This window comes from Pygocentrus nattereri, chromosome 14 (genome assembly GCF_015220715.1).
Source record: "Pygocentrus nattereri isolate fPygNat1 chromosome 14, fPygNat1.pri, whole genome shotgun sequence".
NCBI classification, from domain to species: domain Eukaryota; kingdom Metazoa; phylum Chordata; class Actinopteri; order Characiformes; family Serrasalmidae; genus Pygocentrus; species Pygocentrus nattereri.
The window spans coordinates 22138362-22156838 of record NC_051224.1 but is presented as its reverse complement, the minus strand read 5'-3'; the positions used below and the strand labels follow the sequence as shown (position 1 = coordinate 22156838).

Here is an 18477-nt window from a genome sequence, read left to right as displayed (position 1 = left end):
TCATAACTGTTTCAACACATGCTGTACGGAAGGCGAACTCCACCAATTTCTACAAAATTATATGATTACGATGTAAAAGTCCACTCAGAGTGGTCGGAATTGTTCACAGTGGTGGTGGTTGTGTGTGTGTGTGTGTGTGTGTGTGTGTGTGTATTTTATTTATTTATATATATATATGCTGTTCCAATTTTCCATCATCAACATTCCATATAAAACTCAAGACTCGTGTAGGTTCAGTGGTGGTTTGATGGTAAATAAAATGCCTAAATTTGTGTTGTAGTCATGGCGACCCCTGGTTCCCATCACCACCACTGTAAAGACATCTGAACCACTTCAGACCAAACCGCTCTGAATCACTCTGTTAACATCTCAAACACTAAATTATGGAAAAATTGTTACAAGTTGTTGAATTCCTCTAAGATCCACACAAAATGTGTTGTATATATACACACACACACACACACACACACACACACACACACACACACACACACACACACACACACGTGTGTGTGTGTGTATATATATATATATATATATTATATAAAAATAACACACTGTGCTGTTTTTAACACGTTCCTTTTGAAAGTGCCATCTTGAAGTACTAATTTCACAACCAAAAAAAAAAAAAAAAAAAAAAAAAACACCAAAACTCCAAATTGCTTAAATATGTTAAAAATTTCACCACTTTTTTCACACATTCTTCAGCAACGCATCAAAAACATGCAACAAGTGCATATTGATGATCTAGGCTATGCAAGTCCATCACTGATCTAGACTAGAGGCCAAACTGTTAAAGTTGTGGAGAGTCTAGTACAAGAAAATGTTTAGTAGCATGTATTTCCAGGTGTGGAGGATGTCTGTAGGTTCACTGTACGAGGCGGACCGTTATGTGCCTTATAAGAACAGTATTAGGAGTACGACGCTGGTGTGGGTGTGTTCTATGAGGCAGTTTGTTAAGAGGTGTGCTGAGGAAGGTTCTGTGGCGGTTCAGCAGGCAGGTTGTTCTTTACTTCTCCATTCTGATCGACCGGGACCTTGCCAACTGGAAGACAAAAAAACAAAAAATATTATTGTAGAAAATGTTAAAGAAAAGGATCAGTAAAAGAAAATAAATAAAAATTGCGATTCACAAAAATAGTAGCCTTATTCTCTAAACTAGGGGTTCCCTACCATCAGGCTGTGATCAACTAGGCCGTGGATCAACTGATACCGGGCCATAACAATGTGGCAGAGGAGAGTTAGTAACCCAACCACTGAAATAAACTATTTATCATTTTTATTGTAACTCATAATTACAATTCATTCATACATTCATTCATACATTTTTTTACTGGGGTGGTAAATCCAGAAAAAACCAAGATGAAAATAAAATGATACCTAGAAGATGAAGCATAATGCAATGGATAATATGATGAGCGCTGCATAAAATACAAATTCGTCATCACTGGGCATGTTAATACCCATTATCCACTGTGTGTGGCATACAGAGAGATGCTAGCTAAAGACGGTGAGAATTCAAGTTGCCACTCAGAATCAAAAAGGGCAACAGGCATTTTCAAATTACAACCCCAGTTCCAATGAAGTTGGGACGTTGTGTAAAACATAAATAAAAACAGAATAGGATGATTTGCAAATCCATTTCAACCTATATTCAACTGAATCCACTACAAAGACAAGATATTTAATGTTCAAATGGATAAACTTTACTGTTTGTTGCAAATATTCACTCATTTTGAATTTGACGCCTGCAACACGTTCAGCATGTTCAGAAAACACCTGTTTGGAACATTCCACAGGTGAACAGGTTAATTGGAAACAGGTGAGTGTCATAAAGGGGGCATCCCTGAAAGGCTCAGTCATTCACAAGCAAGGATGGGACGAGGTTCACAACTTTGTGAACAACTGCATGAACAAATAGTCCAACTGTTTAAAAACGTTTCTCAGCATGCAATTGCAAGGAATTTAGGGATTTCATCATCTACAGTCCATAATATCATCAAAAGATTCAGAGAATCTGGAGAAATCTCTGCAAGTAAGCGGCAAGGCAGAAAACCAACATTGAATGCCAGTGACCTTCGATCCCTCAGGTGGCACTGCATTAAAAACTGACATCATTCTGTAACGGATATTCCCACATGGGCTCAGGAACACTTCAGAGAACCACTGTCAGTGAACACAGTTTGTCGCTCCATCTACAAGCGCAAGTTAAAACTCTGCCATGCAAAGCGAAAGCCAGATATCAACAACACCCAGAAACACCGCCAACTTCTCTGGGCCCGAGCTCATCTGAGATGGACTGACACAAAGTGGAAAAGTGTCCTGTGGTCTGACGAGTCCACATTTCAAATTGTTTTTGGAAATCATGGACGTCGTGTCCTCCGGGCCAAAGAGGAAAAGAACTGTCCGGATTGTTATCAGCACAAAGTTCAAAAGTCAGCATCTCTGATGGTGTGGGGGTGTGTTAGTGCCCATGGCATGGGTAACTTGCACATCTGTGAAGGCACCATTAATGCTGAAAGGTACATCCAGGTTTTGGAGCAACATATGCTGCCATCCAAGCAACGTCTTTTTCAGGGACGTCCTGCTTATTTCAGCAAGACAATGCCAAGCCACATTGTGCACGTGTTACAACAGCGTGGCTTCGTAGTAAAAGAGTGCGGGTCCTAGACTGGCCTGCCTGCAGTCCAGACCTGTCTCCCGTTGAAAATGTGTGGCACATTATGAAGCGCAAAATACGACAACGGAGACCCCGGACTGTTGAGCAACTGAAGTTGTACATCAAGCAAGAATGGGAAAGAATTCCACCTACAAAGCTTCAACAATTAGTGTCCTCAGTTCCCAAAATGCTTATTGAGTGTTGTTAAAAGGAAAGGTGATGTAACACAGTGGTAAACACGCCCCTGTCCCAACTTCTTTGGAACGTGTTGCAGGCATCAAATTCAAAATGAGTGAATATTTGCAAAGAACAATAAAGTTTATCCGTTTGAACATTAAATATCTTGTCTTTGTAGTGTATTCAATTGAATATAGGTTGAAAAGGATTTGCAAAATCATCGTATTCTGTTTTTATTTGTTTTACACAACATCCCAACTTCACTGGAATTGGGATTGTATGTGAAAAACGAACAAAAACGGAGACACAAGGTTTTCTTCAGACAGCATTTACATCTTTTGATAAAAACAAAAAAAAAAAAAAAAAAAAAAAGTTTCTCAAAACAAATATTGAGAAATTAAATGTGATTTCTGCCCAAATACAGCAGGAAGACCAACTTCTATACAAGTTACAAATAACAGATTTTTTTGTCATTACAATACCTGGACAGGTATTGGGCTAAATCTCACATGGCTATAAAGTACATTTTATAGTCCTCAGCTCTTTCCCTCTATATGGTGTTCTGTGGCAAATTCATATGCACCCCCCCCCCCCTCCTCAAATTTAGTCATATCCAGTTTCGCCACTCATCAAGCCTCCCTCAATCACACCATACCACCAGTGCAAAGAGGGCGCAGGCTAAGCCACTGCATCTTCTCAAACTGCGGTTAATGCAGTGTAATTGGACAGCCGAACACGCTTGAAGGAGAACACTAACCACCAGTTACGTCAGCTAACAGATGCATGCAATGACTAGCATTGCACTGAGTAACGGGGGAGGGGAGGCCATCCTAACCACCCAGAGAGTGAGGTCAGATGTGCTCTCTTGCGCTCCTCTATGGCTGTAGCATTATGGAGATCAAACTCATGATCTCCTAATGATAGGACCAATGCTTAGACAGTTCATTCATTTATTTAATTTATTCTATTCTGTTCATTTCACTGCCCCTCTCTCTCACCTGGATGGTCATCTTGAGCCAGTTTCTGAATCTCTTGCGGAAACTGCAATTCTCCATTTGGGCCTGAAGGGGGTGGTCTGTGCTCTGCCTGCTGCTCCTTCTGCCGAGACATCTCCAATACTGCCTGAATGCAGGAGATACACAAAAAATGAAGAGAGTTGTTTTACATCAGTATAACAGTTCAACCACATCCTCTTCCTATACAAACTGTTGGTTTCTCTAGTTTTATGCTGAAGTTTTAGGGCTAATGCTGCTAACAAGCAATGAGCATCATGCAAACTGCATTAAAAAAAATGGTTATAATTATTAAAATGATTACAACCCCCCTCAAACTGTGTGGAGTTGTATCTCTAACAGAGTGGTTTTTGAAATACTGATATCTATAAACATAGACAAAAGTACAACAGCCCAGCTAAAACAGTGGCAGCAGCTATACTAAAGCCTGAAATGCGCCCACACTTGTGGACAATAATCTTGGTTGACGGACCAAATTTGGGGTAACTGTGTACATTTAATTCTATTCCTTTAAAGTCAACCTGAAATCAAAACGGACCTTTATATACATTTAAGTTATTCATAAGCACGTTTCACTGTGTCACATCATTCAAATACAAAATTCTTGTCTCTCCATGGTCATCATTAGGGACTTCCGCTGCCTGTAAACACCTTTTGATGTTTGGTTGCGTCACTGTTCCAGCAGCAGGGCAAAATTACACCAACCAACAATAAAATCTCAGCATGTTCCCCCTCCCCCTCCCACCATCCTGACCAATCACTGAGTGACAACATCCATCTGATTTTTTGTAACACCTGCTTTTCACAATCACATCAAATTCTTAAGAGTAAACGTCTTGCCCAAACATGCCGTTTCACTGGGAAATACATCAGGTTAGACTGACTAACTTTTTTTTTTGTGTGTGTGTACACAGACTAAATTAGGCACCAGCTGTAAGTTACAGTGTGATTCTGAGGTGTCTGGTGAAAACCTTTAGTAGAGCTGACATCCCTCACCTGTTGGTACTCTCTCTTCTGAGCCTCCAGTGCTTTGCCTCTCTCTCTGAGAAGTTCCTGTTCCTGTCTCAGTGTCTCTGCCCTCCTGCTAAGCTCCACTTCTTTATCACGAAGCTCCACCTCAAACCTCTGAAGCTCCGCTTCAGTGTACACTGGCTTTTTGTCGTCCAGTGTCTAAAAGGACCAAATACAACAGGGGAAAAAAATTAAAAAATAAACAATGGCCTGACAATTAGGTCTGAGTATTGTTTGAAAGTAGCTTAAATCATAGGCAGGAAAATCCACAGAGCAACCTTTAAATCTAAGCTTTTTACTGAGAATCATGACATCTAAAGTAGAGTTAAGGGTGTAATGACGCACACTGATATACGATTTGACTCCATTAGATTGAACTCCTACCTCCCACTCCTTTGCGTTGTTGAACTCCTTCTTCTCTGTAGATCTAAGGAACTCATCCAGACTCACCAGCCGGTCACGATTCAGGTCAACCTGTTGTGCATAAAAGACAAAACAATCAAAACCAAATTAACCATCTAGCTGACTCACTACCTGAAAAAACTGGCTGACAGTCTGGCTGGCTATCTGACTGACAGACTAATTAGCAGTCTGACAGACAGACTAGCTCACCGAGGGACATACTAACTAGTTGATTAGCTGACAGAATACTAGACTGAATAGCTGACCAACAGACAGACTAACAAGCAGACCGAGTGACAAACTAACAAGCAGACCATCTAGCAGACCGACAGACAGGCTTACTAGCAGACCGACAGACAAACATGCTGACTAACAAGCTGACCAAGGGACAGAACAACTAGCAGGCTAGTTACTAGCCGAGCGACACACAGGCTAAATAGCCAAGCGACAGACTAACTGGCTGAACAACTAGCTGAATGATAGACTACTTAGCAGACCAACCAACTGACCGAGGGACAGACCAACTAGCTGACTGGCAAAGAGAATAACTAGTTAATTAGCTGACAAAACACTGACTGACTGACTGACTGACTGACTGACTGACTGACTGACTGACTGACTGACTGACTGACTGACTGACTGACTGACTGACTGACTGACTGACTGACTGACTGACTGACTGACTGACTGACTGACTGACTGAGAGATGTGGCACAGTGGTGAACAAATGAAAAACAGATGAAAGGATGATTACTAAGTCTTTCATTGAGCCCAGTGAGAAAGGAGAGAGACAATGAAACAAGATAAATAAAGATTCAGCTTTCCTGCACAACATCAGACAGCGCCGCAGAACAGAGAAACGGTGAGAGAAAATGAGAGTGAAAAAAGGTGAGAAGGATGCATCTTACATTTTTCATGACATGCTCTCTCATTCTCAGCCTCTCCTCCTCCATTTCCATCATATCATCCTCTTCATTCTTTGGGTCATACACCTTTTCCAGCTTTTCCAGGGAAGAATTACACAGCATAAATAAACATACAGACCATCAAAGCATCTGTCTTAATGCCACAGACACATCAAGAACAACAGAAGCAGCACAACATGTTTTTATTTACCTCTTTTGTAAAGAGAGCTTCCAGCTCCTGTTCATCCAGCACACCATCTCCATTTGTGTCTGAGGAAAGAAAACAATACGGAAGTCAGATCAAACATCCTTTTGTGTAGCCACTTCCAAAACTGACTGGGTTCACATCATGTTTATTTTTTAAGATATAAAAAAAAAGTGAGACGCATTACACAACCTTATTACAACCCTGTTAAAGCTTTACAAGCTGGCTGTCATTTTGCCATAACAAGGAGGTCCAGTGATGCTAGTTAATTCAAGCTAAATACCAAATGCTTTTTGTTTACATTGTGCTAATTCTGATACGTAAAATCATACAGTAAAATCATTAAAAGTCTGCAGTGACTGCAACGGTCACTTCCTTTAACCCAACTGTAGAGAAGACGTGCAGCAAAGGATTTTTGCCAATCAGATTAAATACATTCTGATTATGGATGAAGACTGAGGTGTTTATATTCTCACTGTACTCAAGAATCTGATGAAAATCTGTTTACATGCTCACTACAAGTAACCAGATCCAAGATTATGCGCAAGCGTAGAGAACCACTTAATATAGACGTTGCCATGACAACAAGCATCACGTGGGTCCAGTCAGAGTGAGATGAGCGGCAGTGAGCAGCACTTGTGTTTTTAATTACTTTAAAATGAGGTCAGACTCAGGAAGAAGTGCTTCACATGTAGTTATTAAAAAAGGCTGTAAAGAAGACGTCGTGTTGTGAGACACATAAGCTGGACATCCGTCCCACCGCCGTCTTTTAAAGATCAGAGCATAAACTTCGTTTCCTCTGCAGACCAGTTTCTGCTCCACCACGTTGAATGTTATAAACTTTCACTATGACGCAACGCACATGCGGAAAGGACTTAACCTTTCAGATTGGGAATGTAATCAGATACAGGAGCTTACACGGATTATTCTTCTATTTAACGGCATATCTACAGGATTACCAACTTTGTTCAATAGGATAGAAAACGTATTTCAAATAGCCTCAATCAGACTAGTCTATTCTGACTGAGGTGTTTACATGGCCGTATTCTATTCTGATTGAGCTGTTAGTCGGATTATTAACAGCAATGCTAGTTTCAGATGTAGTAGTAGTAGCAGCAGCATTTGCTACTAAACATAAACCAATATATGCCCATGAATGCATTCAAGAGTTTTGTTTCAAATGTCACCAAACTGAGGTCCATCACAGAGTTCCCAGATTTAACAGAACTCATTCAGTCTAATGAAACTGCAAACTATGACTGAGTTGATGAACTTAATCAAAGGAAGACTCTGGACATAAACTGACCGTGCAGTTTGAAGAAGGTTTTGGGGTTAAACTCCTGAGGGTCCAAACCGTCCGTCTCCTCCCACACTTCCCTAAGCTGGTCAACACTGCCCTGGAAGGAAAGAGCAAGAAATAGGAACATGGTGGGTCAGGGAGAGGAGGAGGTGATGGAAGTAGGCAATGAGAGCAAATATGAAGAGGGAATAAAAAACAAATAAAAACTAACACACACACACACACACACACACACACACACACACACACACCAGATTCATACTGGATTAAAATCAAAAGATATGTGCAATACTTATTACATTTAAAGTATTTTCCCACCTAAAACTTCCCAGTTCCAAGTTCTCATCACTCAGTAAACCTAATTTCTCTTATTCTCTTACTCACTGGTGCATTGACTTTAGGATGCTGCCTGTGTTTCTCTCTCAGCTCCTCAATCCTCCTCTCCTCTCTCTCTCGCTTCTCCTGGTCCAGACTCTTCAGGTACTCCCTCCTCTCATGCTCCTTCAGCATCTCGTAACGTTTGAACTCCTCATGACGCTCCGCATCATAGTTCTCCAGGTCTTTAGTGGCCTGACAAAGACAGACGGACAGATTTAACTAGAGAACTTCATACCTGAAATACTGCATCTCTCCTAGTCCTGTTTCACAGAGGCACTATGTGTGAAACAGGCTGTTTAGAGCCCCATACAGCCAAGCCTTAAACATGCAAGATTTTACTTAACACTAAAACAGAGTTCAATTTACTGTCACTATGCAAATAGAACATGTAATTTCAAAACATCTTGAATTTGATGTTTAGAGTCAGTGATGGAAACATATGCAGCCATGTGACTACCTGGTAAAAATAGCCATGACACTGTGCCTAGACAAAAGCTTGCTTTCTTGAAAAATATCGCTTTATATTACACGCTGACATTGCCAGCAAAAGACCTGTTTCCCCGCCCCCATCATCTTACAAATAATAATGTAAAAGATTATCTCTACAGTTCTCTAAATTCTAAAGAATCTCTCTGTTACCGCAGCGATGAGCAGCTCCAGGTCTTTGGCCTCAAATGTGTTCTGATTATGTGGATCCAGATGCTCAAACTGCTTCAGTAATGACACATGATCCATCTGAACACCTAAAAACAACATGAGTGAGTGAGAGAAGTATGGTCTGTAAATTAAACAACAGAAGTCACACGGCTCCCTACACATCTTGTAGTGTATGACAGTCTGTCAGAATATATTTACAGCTTTTATTTAAGAAAACAATGATCAGATTAGATTAGGTGATCCTTATTAGTCCCACAGCAGGGAAAATTCACCTCTGCATTTAACCCATCCGTGCAGTGAAACACCACATACACACTAGTGAATGCAGTGAGAAAAGCGGTGGGCAGCCCTATCAGCAGCACCCAGTGAGCAGTTGGGGGTCAGGTGCCTTGCTCAAGGGCACTTCAGTCACGTACTGTCAGCTCAGGGAACCAAACCGGCAACCTTCTGCCCATGTGTCATTCACTTATCATTGCAGCCCTAATACTTTTGCCCGATTTTAACCCTGATTTACCTCTTGCGACAAATTTTTACAATCTGAAGCGATTTTACAGGTGGGAAGCTCGATCGGAAGCGACTGACAACACTGATGTTCTGGTAGAGTGAGAGAAACAAGTGACTTTTTAACCCTCTGACCAAACTCTGAAGTGATCAGAGACCCTCCAACATTATCAAGCATGCTTAATATTTACGACTCAAAACGTTCAAGTCCTGCAGTGTGAGAAGGTCTTAAGATTTACATAACAAGTGATTCAAACAACAGTCAACCAGAGAGCTGGAAGAGCAGAGAAACAGGGAAGAGGCGAGTCTGACAGCAAAGTGGAGTCAGAGGAGCTGCTTGTAAAACACAGGCAGATGAGAGCCAATGTCATGTTTAGAATGTGTGGAGAGGTCAAGGCACTCTTTACAATGTCAGCTCAGCTGCCAGTTTCTAGTGAAATATTTCTCTAGCTCTTACTGCATCAGTCTCTCACCACATAATAAATCGCTGTGCATAAAAGCACAAAAAGGTCCAGTAAGCTTAGCTTAATTTGTGTTATGATCTCTGAGATCTTGAGGTTTGAGGTCTCATAGCCAAAACTTATGTGTTCTCTCCTCTCTCTTTGCCCCGTCATCTAGTCTGAGCGCCTCACAACAAAAAGACAAGAAATTCTGTGACAAACTGACGTTAAGTTTGTGGGCCTTACTCTGCATGTTTGTGCTGTCCAGTTTAGCTTTCAGCAGCATCCTGAGACGCGACACTTCCTGCCTCTTCAGCTCATCCAGTCGAGTTCGGACATGATGACCCACCAGATCCAGCTCTTTGCTGAGACGGCCATTCTGAAACAACACATCGTTCACACATCAGAGGAAAGAAAAACAGGAGAGGACGGGAAAGAGAGGCAGATTTAAAAAAAGACAACTATAAAGAACATAGTAAAGGAAGAATAAGAAAGAGCGGGAGACACTCACTTTAATATCTTCTGTGTTGGCTGTCTGTAGTTTTTCTCTGAAGTGAGGGTCCGTCTCCAGGACCTCAATGACCTCCCTCAGGTAACGATCATAGTACAGGCCTGTATCCTACAAAACATGCATATCGTCGTCAATATGAACAACAGACACTGAGTCATGCACTGCAAGGGGTAAGACTCTGGTCCTGATTGGTTGCAGCCCTGCAGAGTTTATTACTGAGAGTTTATCACAGGTCCGCATGAGGGAAAACAAGGGTCAGGCTATGGCTCAATCTCAGAAGGCTCCCCGTTCCCCACACAGTACACAATAGCAGTCTTGAAGTAATGACTTACATCAGAAGAGTGCAATACAAGCACGTTTTCCAGACCAAGTCTAAGGCCCAATACAATTTCACCAATTGCCCCTACCACTGAACCCTTAGCCCTCTGTTTTGCGTGTTCATGCCTAGGGGTAGGGTGTCCCAATTTTTGTTGAGATAGAGGGGTAGGGGAAAGTGTTTGGAGACTCACTCCAAACAGTGATACGAAAAAAAAGAAAAACAGGCAAGATGGCTGAACAAGTGACCAAAGAACCACACAAATGTGAGAAATTATGAGAACAACTATATTATCTTAGTTTAATGTCATTTCAAATGTATTACTGCCCTTCTCCATAACAAGCAGAAAAATCACTAATAGCATGCTAATGTCTCGGTAGCTAACTTTCTCATTCCACCTTAAATAGTCCAGCAGTTCTGACACCTGAAGCGCCAGAATGGAACTGCTGCTCCATTTAAGGTGGAATGGGTAAATTCAAACAAGAAGCTGGTGAACATCTGACTTCAGCTTCATATCACTGAAGAATTAGTGGTGGGTGATAATAAATAATTGCCCCCCTCTTTGAAGACATGATTCCCTAAATGTAACTAAAGCCCAGCAGTGAGGAGATGAACTTTACCCTCCTCTGCTGTCACTGCAGACTGGCAGGGTCGCCTACAGAGCAGCGCTAGTAGCTGTTAATGAAGTAATTTTTAATTTTTTTTTTAATTTTTTTTTTTAATTTGAGGGTCCCAACTTCTTTTCAAGGGGTTAGGGCGAAACTCAAAAATAAGGGGTAGGGGTAAAAAGAAGAAATGGGATTGGGCCTTAGTCTACACCAAACAAGATATATAATAGTGTGACACCACTGGCACACCAATGCAGCACAAGACTAGGCTGAATGCATGTCCAGCAGTCTTGCCCAAGCACCCTTATAGTTTAAACTAAATGTTCTCAACCTTTTCGACCCCCAAAGCCCACCTGCGTGTGTGTATATATATATATATATATATATATATATATATATATATATATATATATATATATATATTTTTTTTTTTTTTTTTTTTTTAAACGCAACTTTATTTTTCTCTGCGATTCGGGAGAGGCTCGGAGTAGAGCCGCTGCTTCTCCACGTTGAAAGGAGCCAGTTGAAGTGGTTCGGGCATCTGGTAAGGATGGCCTCTGGACACCTCCCCAGGGAGGTGTTCCAGACATGTCCGACAGGGAGGAGACCCCGGGGAAGACCCAGGATGCGCTGGAGGGATTATATCTCTCGACTGTCTTGGGAACGCCTCGGCATCCCTCCGGAAGAGCTGGAGGAGGTGGCGGAGGGGCCCAGAGGCCTGATACCTCTTTGCTTAGGCTGCTGCCCCCGCGACCCGGACTCGGATAAGCGGTGGAGGATGGATGGATGGATGGATGGATGGATGGATGGATGGATGGATGGATGGATGGATGGATGGATGGATGGATGGATGGATGGATGGATGGATGGATGGAAGGAACTTTTTTTCTTGTTAATCCTGACAATGAAAACCTTACAATTAGGCCCTGAAAAAGGCCACACTGGCCATTCTGGTTGTCAGTACGTTTGCAAAATTTGCAGGTATGTTAAAAAAAATAAAATGTATTAAAAAACACTTGGTTGCAGTGATGTAGTGAAGGGGGGAAAAAGAACAAAATGAAAAAATAGAAGTGTACAAAGTAGATGTGGACTGTGATTTGGAGCTGCAGTCTATTGTGGGTTTTATTTATTTATTTATTTATTTATTTTATTAGCCCACTACTGCAGTGCTTTTATTTTTGTCTCTATTAATATTTATATTGATTATGATGTGAAAATGTTTCATTTTTAGACTTAGGTTGATCTCTTTCACACTTGTGTTTTTATGACTTAGTGATGTTTCCAGCCCACTACAAACTACTGCCTCCCTCCAAGTACAGACCTGCGGATCACTAGAGGGTACTTCATGGCCGGTGGTCTCACCACAAGTTGAGAAACCTTGATTTAGAGCACTGTGTGACATATGAACTGACTGACTATTGGCTAGACAAGCAAAATAGACACCAAATATGACTTGGCTGATCTATGTCAGATTATACCGGTCCATTTAGACGAGTTGTCAGAGACATTCCTATTAGATGGTTCAGCCTGAAGATATCCTGCTTCACTGCTGCTGTGCACATACATATTACATAATGCTGCAGTGCACAAGTCACAGCCATCAGCAGAGCACACAGTGTACGCTCTGCAGAGAACACAGTGCTGTCCAAACACTAAAACAGAGACTGATAAGATAAAAGCAACTTCTCCATACCACATTTTCTTCTCCTTTCTCCTCTTGTGGAGGTGGGGCTTCTTGGTCATCAGTCTTTCTGTCGATGGGCACGGACCACACCCTCAGAGAGATGGACAGAAGCAGCAGCCAGCGACAAATCCCCACCATAATCCTAATACAGGAAAAAGACAACAAGAATTAAAGCAAAGCTGTCTAAGCTTTATTAGCCAAGAATGTCAAAAAGCCTTGACGTTTAGTTCCTAATTCTTCTTTTAGCTTTAATTTCATTGCATTGTGTTGGTTCAGTACTTAAACACTTCTCACACTTCTCAGTTTGGAAGTTTGGCCTTTTATTTAAGACCAAATTAATGGAAAAAGAGAAGGACAGAGTCAAACAAAGAGACCAAGTAGAGACCAAGAGCCTTAATGATTCAGACCAACCGTCAGCTCCATATCATAATCATAATAATGGACTTTACCCTCCTCCCATCTGGCAGGCATTATAGGTGTCTCCACTCAGACACCGCAGTGCTGCTGGAGTTTTTAAACATCTCAGTGTCGCTGCTGGACTGAGAATAGTCCACCAACCAAAAATATCCAGCCAACAGCGCCCTGTGACCACTGATGAAGGACTAGAGGATGACCAACACAAACTGTGCAGCAGCAGATGAGCTACTGTCTCTGACTTTACATCTACAAGGTGGACTGACAAGTTAGGGGTGTCTAATAGAGTGGACAGTGAGTGTTTAAAAACTCCAGCAGCACTGCTGTGTCTGATCCACTCATACCAGCACAACACACACTAACACACCACCACCACATCAATGTTACTGCAGTGCTGAGAATGATCCATCACCCAAATAATACCTGCTCTGTGAGGGTCCATGGAGGTCCTGACTACTGAAGAAGTAAAAGGGAGCCAACAAAGTATCAGAGAAACAGACGGACTACAGTCTGAAATTGTAGAACTACAAAGTGCACCTATACAGTAAGTGGAGCTGAGAAAAATGAATAATGATCATAGAAACAAGGAGGTGGTCATAATGTCATGCCTGATAGGTGTATGTCCTAGTATCACTGCACTATTCATATTTGCACAGACAATTACTGTACAAGTTTACTCTGCATACTTATGTTTTTCACATGCTGCTCTCACAGTGCAAACTAGCTACATTTGCATTCTCTCCACTCTATATTTGCTTTACTACATTTAACTTCATGTTAACATCTGCACCAAGAGAAATTCCCTATACACTTGATACACTATATTTCCAAAAGAATTCAATTATTTGGATGGGTGAACGAATTCATCACTTCCATGGCCACAGATGTATAAAACCAAGCCCCTAGACCCGATGACTGCTTCTACAAACATTAGTGAAAGAATGGGTCGCTCTCAGGAGCTCAGTGAATTCCAGCGTGGTACCGTGATTGGACGCCGCCTGCATCTCCAACAAGTCCAGTCATCAAATTTCCTCATTACTAAATATTCCACAGTCAACTGTCAGTGGTATTATAACAAAGTGGAAGCGATTGGGAACGACAGCAATCCAGCCACAAAATGGTAGGCCATGTAAAATGACAGAGCGGGGTCAGCGGATGCTGAGGAACATAGTGTGCAGAGGTTGCCAACTTTCTGCAGAGTCAATCAGTACAGATCTTCAAACTTCATGTGGCCTTCAGATCAGCTCAAGAACAGCGTAGAGAGCTTCATGGAATGGGTTTCCATGGCCGAGCAGCTGCATCCAAGCCTTACATCACCAAGCGCAATGCAAAGCCTGGAATGCAGTTGTGTAAAGCGCCGCCACTGGACTCTAGAGCAGTGGAGATGTGTTCTCTGGAGACAACTGTCAGTGGCATTATAACAAAGTGGAAGTGATTGGGAACGACAGCAACTCCGCCACAAAGTGGTCAGCCACGTAAAATGACACGGATGCTGAGGCGCATGGTGCGCAGAGGTCACCAACTTTCTGCAGTCAATCGCTACAGACCTCCAAACTTCAGACTTCACGGAAACCCATGCACTCTAAGCTCAAGAACAGTGCGTGGGTTTCCATGGCCGAGCAGCTACATCCAAGCCTTACATCACCAAGCATGATGCAAAGCATTGAATGCAGTGGTGTAAAGCACCGCCACTGGTCTCTAGAGCAGTGGAGACGTGTTCTCTGGAGTGACGAATCACGCTTCTCTGTCTGGCAATCCGATGGACGACTCTGGGTTTGGCGGTTGCCAGGAGAACGGTACTTGTCTGACTGCATTGTGCCAAGTGTAAAGTTTGGTGGAGGGGGGTTTATGATGTGGGGTTGTTTTTCAGGAGTTGGGCTCGGCCCCTTAGTTCCACTTCTCATCCAACATCAGTGTCTGACCTCACAAATGCGCTTCTGGAAGAATGATCAAAAATTCCCATAAACACTCCTAACCCTTGTGGAAAGCCTTCCCAGAAGAGTTGAAGCTGTTATAGCTACAAAGGGTGGGCCAACATCATATTAAACCCTATGGATTAAGAATGGGATGACACTCAATTTCATATGCGTGTGAAGGCAGATGACCGAACACTTATGGCAGTGTAGTGTACTTGGCAAACACAGATTCTGATTGTTGCTGGTCAATATGACAATATATATAGTTATTGTGATAAATTGTCACAATACAATACAAAATGCTTTTCTGAACATGTTGCGTATATCGTCAGGAGCACTGACCAGCTGCGTGTTTCATTACAAAGAGAGCAAAATCAGCCCTGTTTAACTGCATTTAGGGCAACAGTGGGCCAAATACTTACATAAAATCACTGTGTTCACAGCTTTTTGATAGCATTTTTAAAAATGTAGGTCCTACTTACGTTGTCCCACCTGAACATCACCAGCTAAACTTAAGATCTAAACTTAGCATATCGTGTGACTTAACCTTGTCAACTCCTTGAGACCACTAGTGGCTCCAAAACACACTTCGTCATATTCTTCATAACTTTCATATTTCATAAGCTACATTCAGGAGGTGGGCGTCGTATGAAGCTGTAACTCTTCTTTCCAGTCAAACAGATGGTGATGTCACTTTAAACCCTTATAATAAAAGAAGCTGAACTCACAACTTTGTTTTCTACTGAAAGTCGACTCTTTTTTCCTCAAATCTGGGCTATAAACTATAAACAGACAGCGTCTCTTCAGTGACCTCCAGAGATCTTTGGCTTTCAGCAGTAAATTGTAAGCATAACGCAATATGTGTAGATCATAGAACTCATTTTAGGTTCATTTAAGAGGAGCTTTTACAAAGATTTATTTAATGCAGTTATTAAATAAGTTTCCTTGCCAAATGGTAATGTAAACTCAGATGGGCAAAGCAAAATATACCCTTGTAACTAAGAGGTTAAACCTTACCTGAAGTATCACGAGTCTGTATTTTTACCATATCGCCCACCTCTGCTTCTGAATCTGACAGGGTACCTGGAGGGACTGAGGTTCCACAGCAGTTCTACGGAAGAACCGAGCTGTGGAGAAGAACTCCTGGAGCTTTCTGTGCTTTATTTACTCATTTTCTTTTTAACCGGGCTACTTTTATCACTCCTATTTGAGTCAGTATGGTAACATTACCTTCAGCTCAGAGTGATTTAACGTGGGCAGGCTCATCTTTGCTGCTCCGCCAGCAGTCAACAGCTAAATCTCAGTCATTTCCACCATTGACTCCGATTTATTCTGAGTTACATGTCCGAAAATCGCAATGCGATGTTCACCAACGTTAAATTACGTCCTTAAACATGAATAAGAGCCAAAACAAGCAGCTCCAGCTTAGCTTTAGCCGCGTTAGCAGCCGAAATGACTCAGTTCTGTCAGTTTGAGGCCGAACAGCCCGTTTGGTCCTCCTGCTTACCGTAACAGCCTGCTGGACGGGCACTGCGGTGGCTGTTGTTGTTGTTTTTGTCCTCGAAATGATATCAAGTAAAACCTAAAAGCTCAGCTCAGGGGTATTTCTGGCCGCCGTCGTGCAGGAAACTTGCCCACGAACACAAGCGGACCCAGCAAGATGACGCAAAGAAAAGGCGTCGCGGACGTGGCCCGGGGTGACTGGAAATTAAAGGGCCCATACCACGTGAAACTGGAACCTCCCCACTTTCTTAAACGAACGAGTTTGATGTGGTGTGGACAGAGGTGGCTTAGAGATACCCAAGGTAAAATATTACTCCAGTAAAAGTAGAAGTTCTTACTCTAGACCTCCACTTGAGTAAAAGTACTAAAGTATTTGCCTTCAAATGTTCTTAATTATCAAAAGTAAAAGTACTAAAAGATTCATTATGACTTTAATGTCCTGTTATCATTTTTATATCAAGACTCGCTTCATGAACTCATTTTAGGTGAAAATCCTCCAGTGTCTCTCTTGGTAAACCAGTCTTTTAATAGAACGTCATTAATTAGTGACGCTGACGTCTATTAAAATGATCATAAGCACAAAACACTGAAGGTAAACAGTTTCCATCAGGGAGAACCGAGTGGCTCTGAAATCACTTTTACACACAAGCAAAGTTTCAGTTTAAGATTACTTTGTAAATTAGTTACAAGTTGAATAAAAACTGGCTTTAAACTCAGGATCAGAAATAAGTTTCCTTTACTATGTTGATCTGTAGGCCTCTGTTCATAAACATAAGCTAACCAAAACTAATTTACTATAAAATGAAAGTGTTTGTATGAGTTCAGTAAAAAAGAAACATGCCAGTCACGACTGCATATGTGGACATATTTCTATATTGTGCTCTATTTACACAAAGTTAGGTTAGTTCCATCATTTAGGTCGATGTATGTATTTTTATGCAGCTGCAGTGACGTTGAACCGTGTGCTGCACTGGGTCAACAGGTCAAAACTTGTTCAGAACAAAGTGACATGTTGACATGTTACGTTTTTATACACAAAGAAACCAAAAGTAACGACAGATTTCTCAAAATGTAGTGGAGTAAAAAGTCAGATATCTGACTTTGAAATGTAGTGGAGTGAAAGTAAAAAGTCGCCCAAAATGGAAAAACTTAAGTAAAGTACAGATACACGAAAAAACTACGTAAGTACAGTATCTAATTACATTTACTTAGTTACTGTCCACCACTGGGTATGTAAGTGTTAATTAAAGATTTAAAGCATGGTCACCCGTCAGCACATGGAAGCTTAGCTGCAAAAAAAAGCCTGTTTTGATTTTAGTGTTTTTGTGATGTCACCCAAACCATCACATTTACATGCATCTGTCTATTTGGACTAGTGCATTTTAATGCATGCTGAGACCATATTGAGCACTGCTTTTTTGTTTGAGGCACAGTACAGGATACAGTACTAGATGATGTACAGCCAATCATAGTAGAGCACCGAAACAAAAAACAGCTTGTACACGTCAAGGGAATAAAATGAGACTTAAATTCCACATAGTACCTGTTATGTACATATATATATATGTACATAGCAGGTACTATGTGGGTGGTGAATCATTCTCAGCACTGCAGTAACACTGACGTGGTGGTGGTGTGTCAGAGTGTGTTTTGCTGGTACGAGTGGATCAGACACAGCAGTTTTTAAATACTGTGTCCTCTCACTGTCCACTCTATTAGACACTCCTACCTTGTCGGTCCACCTTGTAGATGTAAAGTAAGAGACGATAGCTCATCTGCTGCACAGTTTGTGTTGGTCATCCTCTAGTCCTTCGTCAGTGGTCACAGGACGCTGCCCACAGGACACTGTTAGCTGGATATTTTTGGTTGGTGGACGA

At 41.7% G+C, this 18477-nt stretch overlaps 1 protein-coding gene across 1 annotated transcript; it reads right to left on the bottom strand.

Annotated features, from left to right (window-relative positions):
• Positions 1–534: 534 nt before the first annotated feature.
• On the bottom strand, positions 535–16623 carry nucb1 (nucleobindin 1). The gene is made up of 13 exons (XM_017710373.2): positions 16605–16623; positions 12777–12909; positions 10160–10267; positions 9895–10027; positions 8690–8793; positions 8057–8242; positions 7679–7769; positions 6379–6437; positions 6171–6263; positions 5245–5334; positions 4846–5019; positions 3835–3958; positions 535–1045 (listed from the first exon to the last, which is right to left on the bottom strand). The coding sequence occupies exons 2-13, from the start codon at positions 12903–12905 to the stop codon at positions 957–959; spliced, it is 1380 nt and encodes a 459-aa protein (XP_017565862.1). The 5' UTR covers positions 12906–12909; positions 16605–16623; the 3' UTR covers positions 535–956.
• Between the last annotated feature and the right edge of the window lie 1854 nt (positions 16624–18477).